The following is an 8,584-nucleotide window of genomic DNA, read 5'->3' as shown; positions in this document are numbered from 1 at the left end:
GAGAACCTCTGGTCTAGGGGAAGGATCATTCAGGAGTCCTGAGGAAAAATAATAGTGGTTCTTTTATGGATGTGAGGTTGGGCGATGGGAGCCTTAGGAGACATGATGTGCTTTTGTGGGGTCCACGGACAGAGCTTGGCCAAGGCCCTAATGCTGGGTGATATTATAACTGTGATTAGAAATTCAGGTATACCTTCCTCTTGCTTTTTGCTGCCTTGACTTAGACAATTTTTTTTTTTTTTTTTTTTTTTTGCCAAACGAATCAGTATTTTAAATGAATTGAGCATAAATATTATTTATTTTTTATTTTTTTTAGGAAGGTTGAGACCACTGGCCTAAGGTTTATTTCTACCTCAGTTGTTGGCTCCTACCCAGCCTGGCCCTGGTCCGGGCTTGGGCAGGAGGCAACCAACTGATGTGTTTGTCTCTCGTCGATATTTCTGTCTTTTCCCTCTCTCCCCCACTCTCTCTAAACATCAATGGGAAAATATTCTCCCGTGAGGATTTAAAAAAACAAACAAAGGTGGGTAACCTAGTCAGAAGGTCAAATCTTCAAAGTGCATGCAAATTGCTCCTCCCAGGGGGTCTGGACTGAATGTTCTTGAGCATCTCCAGGAAGGCCTGCGGGGATGGTGCCTCCACATTCTGGAAGGTGTTCTGGACTCTGCCGAACAGGACCAAGTATTTCGCCTCCAGCCAGAGGAACCCGAAGTGGTTCTCATCGAACAGGATGAAGACTCCAGGGACACGCCCGGTGTAGGCGAAGCCATGTAAGGTAACATTAAAAGTAACAGTGTCCCTGCCATAGAAACACATCCTGCAGGTCCGGGGGTAGTTCTGGTCCATTGAGCGCACGCCCACAGGCAGAACAAAGGGGACGGGCTGCTCCTCCGAAGCTGCAGCCCCGGACTCCCCGACGCTGGGCTGGGCAGGGCTCTGCCAGCCATGGCCCTCGCTTTCCTCAGTCCCATCTTCTTGCTGCTGCTGCTGCTGCTGCTGCTGCTCCCAGATCACCTGCTCGTCAATCTCCTGGACCTCGCGGGAGAGCTCGTTGAAGTCGCGGAAGATCTCGCCATCTCGCAGCTGGATGCGGCGCCTGAGGTGGATCTCTAAGCTGGGGTTGGAGTCTCCCGTGACTGTCGTGAGCCTGGCATACTTCCCATGGAAGCTGAGCATGGCAATCGATAGGCCGTAGGCATTGCAGTTGGCTTGGAAGAGGCCTGGCCTGATGAGGTCGTCCGGGTGGCTCGGAGGGAGGTAGAGGCGGCGGTAGGTCAGGCAGTCATACTGCTGTCTGTCCTCCCGCACCAGCCACCGCCCAAATTCATCCCTATGCCACGTTGGTGAGTCCTTTCGGTGGTCTGTCTTCTTGCACTGGGTGGTGAACCTGTCCTTCTGAATCTGCAGGTGGCGGCTGTGGGGCCTGCTGTGGCGGCCTTCCATGCACTCCACCGTGGCTGATTCCCGCTCCGTCAGGCAAATTCTGAACGCGGGCTTGAATGGCATTGGGCCATCCACATGGGTGTTAAGGGAAGGCCTGTACGTCCAACCAGTAATGCATAAGCCGTCCACCACGACATTCAGCAGTGTTCTATAGTCCTCAGTATCTAGCTGCCACAATCCCAAAATGTGTCTGTATGGGAATATCTTCGCATAGACTTCTCGGTAAGAGATACCTATGGCCTCCAGGTTCTGCAAGTTTTCACAAACGCCATACTCCTCGCGGCAGCGCCGTCTCCAGATGCTGTCAATGTGCAGGATGTGGTGGAATTTGGTGCAGGCCAGGGCCAGGCTGGGCAGGTCGGTGCCGGGGAGCGAGGCGGAGATCTCCACCAGCATCTCCACCGGCAGGTCCTGCAGTGAGCAGTGCGGGGGCATCGGGGATGTCATGGGGCTCGCGATTCCTCCACTCCCGGCACAGCACCGCGCTGCCGCTTCCGCCTCCACGTGCTTTTCTGCCGGGACCCGGGCTGGCTTGCCCTTGGCCGCTGCCATCTCAGCTGGGCCCTGGTGCTCCTGACAACACCGCTTGCCCTCAGCCGCTGCCATCTCCGCTGGGCGCTGGCGCTTCTGACGACACCGACATCCCCGCGAAGAGCCCATGACGCAGGGGCAAGCGCACTCCTCCATGCCTCCACGGGAAACAGCCACCACAATGTGAGCTGCTGCTCCTCAGCCGGGCTTTAGCTGGCTCTTCCCGCCCTTTAGTCCAGCCACGCCCCCAGGGCCTAGCCACGCCCCCTCAGAGGAGCCAATTGTAGGACTTTAAACCCATACCCATTAACAGTCGCCTCCCTTTCCCAGTGCCCCCTCCCTGTCCTCCCGCCCTAGCCCCAGGCAGTCACTAATCTGCTTTCTGTAGGGATATGCCTCCAGGGATATGCCTATGGGTGGGGGGGGGGGGGGACATTTCACATAAATGCAGTCGTAATATCTGGTCTTTTGTGACTGGCTTCTTTCACTTAGCATAACATTTTAAAGTTTTATGTATGCTATATTCTGGTATATGGGTATACCACATTTTGTTTACCCATTCATCAGTTGATGAATATTTGGGTTGTTTCCAGTTTGAGGCTCTTTTGAATAACGCCGCTATGAACATTGTGTACAAGTGTTTTGTGAGAACATGTTTCCATTTCTTTTGGGTATGTACCTAGAAGTGGAACTTCTGGGTCATCTGGTAACTCTATGCTTAGCATGTTGAGGAACTGCCAAAAACGTTTTCCAATGTGGCCCCGCTATTTTACATTTCCACCAGCATTGCACGAGGGGTCCAATTTTTAAACATTCTCATGAATGCTTTCTTTTTTTATCTTTAATTTGTTTATTGGTTAAGGTATTACAAATGTGTCCTCATCCCCCCCATTAACCCCCAACTCCCCCCCCCCACCCCCCGCCCCACTCATGCTCTCATCGCCCTGTTGTCCGTGTCCATTGGTTTGGTTTATATGTGTGCATGCAAGTCCTTTAGTTGATCTCTTCCCGTTACCCCCACCCTCCCCTACTTTCCCTCTGGGGATTGATAGTCTGATCACTGTTTCTCTGTCTTTGGATCTGTCCCTGTTCATCAGTCTATGTTGTTCTCTATATTCCACAAATGAGTGAGATCATGTGTTATTTATCTTTCTCTGACTGGCTTATTTCACTTAGCATAATGCTCTCCAGTTCCATCCAGGCTGTTGCAAATGGCAAGAGTTCCTTCTTTTTTACCGCAGCATTGTATTCCATCATGTAGATGTACCACAGTTTTCTAATCCACTCATCTGCTGATAGGCACTTAGGCTGTTTCCAAATCTTAGCTATGGTGAATTGAGCTGCTATGAACATAGGGGTGCATATATCCTTTCTGATTGGTGTTTCTGGCTTCTTGGGATATATTCCTAGAAGTGTGATCACTGGGTCAAATGGGAGTTCCATTTTTAGTTTTTTGAGGAAACTCCATACTGTTCTCCACAGTGGCTGCACCAGCCTGCATTCCCACCAGCAGTGCACAAGTGTTCCTTTTTCTCCACATCCTCTCCAACACTTGTTGATTTGTTGATGATAGCCATTCTGGCGAGTGAGAGATGATACCGCATTATCGTTTTGATTTGCATCTCTCATATAATTTTGACTTTGAGCATGTTTTCATATGTCTTTCAGCCTTCTGTATGTCCTCTTTTGAAAAGTGTCTATCTATGTCCATTGCCCATTTTTTGATTGGATTGTTTATCTTCCTATTGTTAAGTTGCATGAGTTCCCTGTAAATGTTGGAGATTAAACCCTGTTGTCCCTGTCTTTGGATCTGTCATTGGCAAATATGTTCTCCCATGCACTGGGCCTTCTTGTTGTTTTGTTGATAGTTTCCTTTGCTGAGCAAAAGCTTTGTATTTTGATGTAGTCCCATTTGTTTATTTTCGCTTTCGTTTCCATTGCCCTAAGAACAGTATCAGAGAAGAAATTCCTTCAGCATATGTTTGCGATTTCGCTGCCTGTGGATTTAGTATTTTTATGGTTTCCCGTCTTACGTTTAAGTCTTTTATCCATTTTGAGTTTATTTTTGTGTATGGTGTGAGTTGGTGGTCTAGTTTCATCTTTTTGCATGTATCTGTCCAATTTTCCCAACATCCATTTATCTAAGAGACTGTCTTGACTCCATTGTATGCTCTTGCCTCCTTTGTCGAATATTAATTGGACATAGTGGTATGGGTTGATTTCTGAGTTCTCTATTCTATTCCATTGATCTATATGTCTGTTCTTGTGCCAGTACCAAGCTGTTTTAAGAACAGTGGCTTTGTAATACAGCTTGATATCTGGTATTGAGATCCCACCTACTTTGTTCTTCTTTCTCAGGATTGCTGCAGCTATTCGAGGTCTTTTTTTTTTATTCCAGATGAATTTTTGGAACGTTCGTTCTAGATCTGTGAAATATGTCATTGGTAATTTAATGGGGATTGCATTGAATCTATAGATTGCTTTGGGTAGTATGGACATTTTGATGATGTTGATTCTACCAATCCACGAACTTGGTATGTTCTTCCATCTATTTATGTCTTCCTCTATATCTCTTTTCAGTGTCCTGTAGTTTTTCGCATATAAGTCTTTTACCTCCTTAGTTAAGTTTATTCCTAGGTATCTTAATTTTTTTGGTGTGATGGTAAATGAGATTCCTTTTTTAGTCTCACTTTCTGTAAGTTCACTATTGGTGTAAAGAAATACCATAGATTTCTTGGCATTATTTTGTATCCTGCTACATTGCTGAATTCATATATTAAGTCTAATAATTTTTTGATGGAGTCTTTAGGGTTCTCTATGTACAGTATCATGTCATCTGCAAATAAGGACAGTTTTACTTCTTCTTTTCCAATTTGGATGCCTTTTATTTCTTCTTCTTGTCTGATCGCAATGGCTAGTACTTCCAGTATTATGTTGAACAGGAGTGGTGAGAGGGGGCATCCCTGTTGTTCCTGTTTTAGGGGAAATGGTGTTAGTTTTTGTCCATTGATTATGATGTTGGCTGTGGGTTTGTCATATAAGGCTTTTATTATGTTGAGGTATGATCCTTCTATTCCTACCTTGCTGAGAGTTTTTATCAAGAAAGGGTGTTGGATTTTGTCAAATGCTTTTTCTGCATCAATTGATATGACTATGTGGTTTTTATTTCTCAATTTGTTTATGTGATGTATCACGTTTATTTATTTGCGGATAAAATTGTACCATCCTTGTATCCCAGGGATAAAACCTACTTGGTCATGGTGTATGATCTTTCTAATGTACTACTGGATCTGATTTGCTAGGATTTTGTTGAGGATTTTGGCATTATGTTCATGAGGGATATTGGCCTGTAATTCTCTTTCATTGTGTTGTCTTTATCTGGTTTTGGTATTAGGGTGATGCTGGCTTCATAGAATAACCTGGGAAGTGTTCCTTCCTCTTGAATTTTTTGGAATAGTCTGAGGAGGATAGGTTGTAGTTCTTCCTTGAAAGTTTGGTAAAACTCCCCTGTGAAGCCGTCTGGCCCCGGGCTTTTGTTTGCTGGGAGCTTTTTGATGACTGCTTCAATTTCTTCCATAGTTATTGGCCTATTGAGATTTTTAGATTCTTCCTGATTAAGTTTTGGAAGGTTGTATTTTTCTAGGAATATGTCCATTTCCTCCAGGTTGTCTTGTTTGTTAGAGTAGAGTTGTTCACAGTATTTTTTAACAATCCTTTGTATTTCTGTGGGGTCTGTTGTTATTTCTCCTCTTTCATTTCTGATTTTGTTTATTTGGGTTCTTTCTCTTTGTTTCTTAGTGAGCCTGGCTAGAGGTTCATCAATCTTGTTTATCCTTTCAAAGAACCAGCTCTTGGTTTTGTTGTACTTTGGAATTGTTTTTTTGGTCTCTATGTCATTTATCTCCACTCTGATCTTTATTATTTCCTTCCTTCTGCTTACACTGGGCTTTTCTTGTTGCTCTCTTTATAACTCTTTGAGTTGTAGGGTTAGGTGATTTATTATCATTGTTTCTTTTTTTGCAGTAGGCTTGTAGAGCTATGAACTTCCCTCTCAAGACTGCTTTCGCTGTGTCCCATAGGTTTTGGATTGTCGTGTTTTCATTGTCGTTTGTTGCCATGATGTTTTTTATTTCTTCTTTGATCGCTCTGGTAACCCAGTCATTATTTAATAGCGTGCTATTTAGTCTCCGTGTGTTTGATTTTTTTGAATTGTTTTTATTGTAGTTGATTTCCAGTTTTATGCCATTGTGATCTGAGAAGATGCTTGATATGATTTCTATCTTCTTGAATTTGAGGAGACTTTGTCTGTGACCCAATATATGGTCTATCTTTGAAAATGACCCATGTGCACTTGAGAAGAGTGTATATTCTGTGGCTTTGGGGTGAAATGTTCTGAAGATGCCAATTAATTCCATCTGATCTAGTGAGTCATTTAGGATTGATGTTTCTTTGCTGATTTTTGTTTAGAGGATTTGTCCAATGGTGATAGTGGTGTGTTAAAGTCCCCTACTATGATTGTATTGCTGTCAATCTCTCCCTTGATCTCCTCCAAAAGTTTTCTTATGTATTTGGGTGCTCCTATATTGGGTGCATATATGTTTACCAGAGTTATATCTTCTTGTTGTATTGATCCCTTTAGTATTATGAAGTGGCCTTCCTTATCTCTTTTTATGTCCTTCACTTTGAGATCTAATTTGTCAGATATAAGTATTGCTATCCCAGCTTTTTTTTTCATTTCCAATCGCCTGAAAAACCTTTTTCCATCCCTTCACCATCAGTCTGTGTACGTCTTTTTTTATGAGGTGGGTTTCCTGTAGACAGCAGATATATGGGTTATGTTTTCTTATCCACTCAGTTACCCTATGTCTTTTGATTGGGGCATTTAATCCATTTACATTTAAAGTTATTATCGATAGATACTTGTTTGTTGCCATTTTTATTCTTTACCCCTGTGTTCCTTCTTTGTTTCTTTTTCTTTTTCTTTTTCTTTTTCTTTTTTTTTTACAGCAGACCCTTTAGCATTTCTTGCATTGCTGGTTTGGTGGTAATAAACTCCCGTAGTCCTTTTTTGTCTGTGAAGCTCTTATTTCACCCTCAATTTTGATTGATAGCCTTGCTGGGTACAGTATTCTTGGATTCAGACCCTTCCTTTGCATGACTTTGTATATTTCATTCCATTCCCTTCTTGCCTGATGTGTTTCTGTTGAGAAATCCGTCGCTAGTCTGATGGGGAATCCTTTTTAAGTAACTTTCTGTCTCTCTCTGGCTGCTTTTAAGATTCTTGCTTTGTCATTGGTATTTGCCAATTTAATTATAATGTGCCTTGGCGTTGGTCTTTTGGGGTTCATTTTGTTTGGGACTCTGTGAGCTTCTTGGATTTATGTGAGTTTTTTCTTCCCTATATCAGGGGAGTTTTCTGTCATTATTTTTTCAAACAGGTTTTCTATTCCTTGCTCAGTTTCCTCTCCTTCTGGCACCCTTGTTATGTGGATGCTGTTTTGTTTCGTGTTGTCCAAAAGTTCTCTTAGGTTCTCCTCCTGCTTTTTAATTTCTTTTTCTAGAAGCTGCTCTGCTTGGGTATTTTTTCCTACCTTGTCTTCTAGCTCACTGATGCGTTCCTCTGCTTCTTCTAGTCTACTGTTGATGCTTTCTATTGAGTTCTTTATAGCAGTGATGTCATTTTTCATTTCTTCTTGGTTCTTCTTCATTTCCTCTTGGTTCTTACACATATTCTTGAATTTGTCTTCCATTCTTTTCATCCATCTTATGACCATTTCTCTGAATTCTTTCTCTGACAGGTTACTTGCCTCCATTGCCTCCATTTCGTTTACCTCCTTTTCTGGTGATGGCTGTTTTTCTTTCATATGCAGGCTGTTTTTTTGTCTCCCCATGATCTCTCTTCTCCAAGTGTTTGGTTATGTAGTTCTCTCTCTGCTGCATTGATTTAAAGGCACAAAATATAACACAACAAGGCACAACGTACAAGGCACTGAACACAAATGTATTCATGATACTAATAACCCCAAATAAAGGTGACCACCATATCAAAGAGAATTAGAGGATAAAGAAGAAAGAAGAGAAAAAGAAAAAAGAGAAAAAGGAAAAAAAGGAGTGCAAAAATAAAATTGGGAAAAGGGGGGGAAAAAGTAAAAAATGACTGCAACAACCATATTGCATATTATAATGAAATCTTCTTGAGTGTAACGGCGATTAGCTGCTTTGACTTGTTGCTCTTTGTTCTTGGGGGAAGCCATTGGTTTAAGCAAAAGATAATTGACCTATGGAATTACCTCTTTTGCCATTAACCACACAATACAGTGTTCAGGTTTCCTTCCTTTACATCAGGAGTGAAAAAGAGTAGAGGGAGGTAGGAAGGATATTTCATTACTTCATTAAGACCATGCCTTGTGGCAGCCAAATGAAAGGACTTATTCATCCCAGTCCTTATTTAGTCCCTGCCATCTCTAAAGGACACGCCCATGCTGAGACTCCTGGTGTTCAGTCCACCTGCAGTTGCAACACGGCGTTGTTTTTCAATGCACAGGGTCTCCTTGGCCCGTCCAAGCATCCTGGGTGTAATGGTTTCTGAGTTTTTCGAGTTTATTTTAGT

At 43.0% G+C, this 8,584-nt stretch overlaps 1 protein-coding gene across 1 annotated transcript; it reads right to left on the bottom strand.

The window, feature by feature from the left end:
* Positions 1-528: 528 nt before the first annotated feature.
* Positions 529-2,130, bottom strand: LOC102429156 (F-box only protein 31-like). Its single transcript, XM_023751035.1, has 2 exons — positions 2,025-2,130; positions 529-1,970 (listed from the first exon to the last, which is right to left on the bottom strand). Exons 1-2 carry the CDS (start codon positions 2,128-2,130, stop codon positions 553-555), a joined length of 1,524 nt encoding a protein of 507 aa, XP_023606803.1. The 3' UTR covers positions 529-552.
* Between the last annotated feature and the right edge of the window lie 6,454 nt (positions 2,131-8,584).

Source organism: Myotis lucifugus, unplaced genomic scaffold (genome assembly GCF_000147115.1).
Source record: "Myotis lucifugus unplaced genomic scaffold, Myoluc2.0 scaffold_18, whole genome shotgun sequence".
Classification (NCBI taxonomy): domain Eukaryota; kingdom Metazoa; phylum Chordata; class Mammalia; order Chiroptera; family Vespertilionidae; genus Myotis; species Myotis lucifugus.
This window is presented reverse-complemented; position numbering and strand designations above follow the sequence as displayed.

Bases quoted from the DNA above. Each gene is read 5' to 3' on its own strand.
- LOC102429156 (XM_023751035.1), bottom strand. From the start codon at position 2,130: ATGGAGGAGTGCGCTTGCCCCTGCGTCATGGGCTCTTCGCGGGGATGT. The intron at 1,971-2,024 runs GTTGTCAGGAGC...AGGGCAAGCCAG, and splicing joins AGCGGCTGAGGGCAAGCGGT to CCCGGGTCCCGGCAGAAAAG.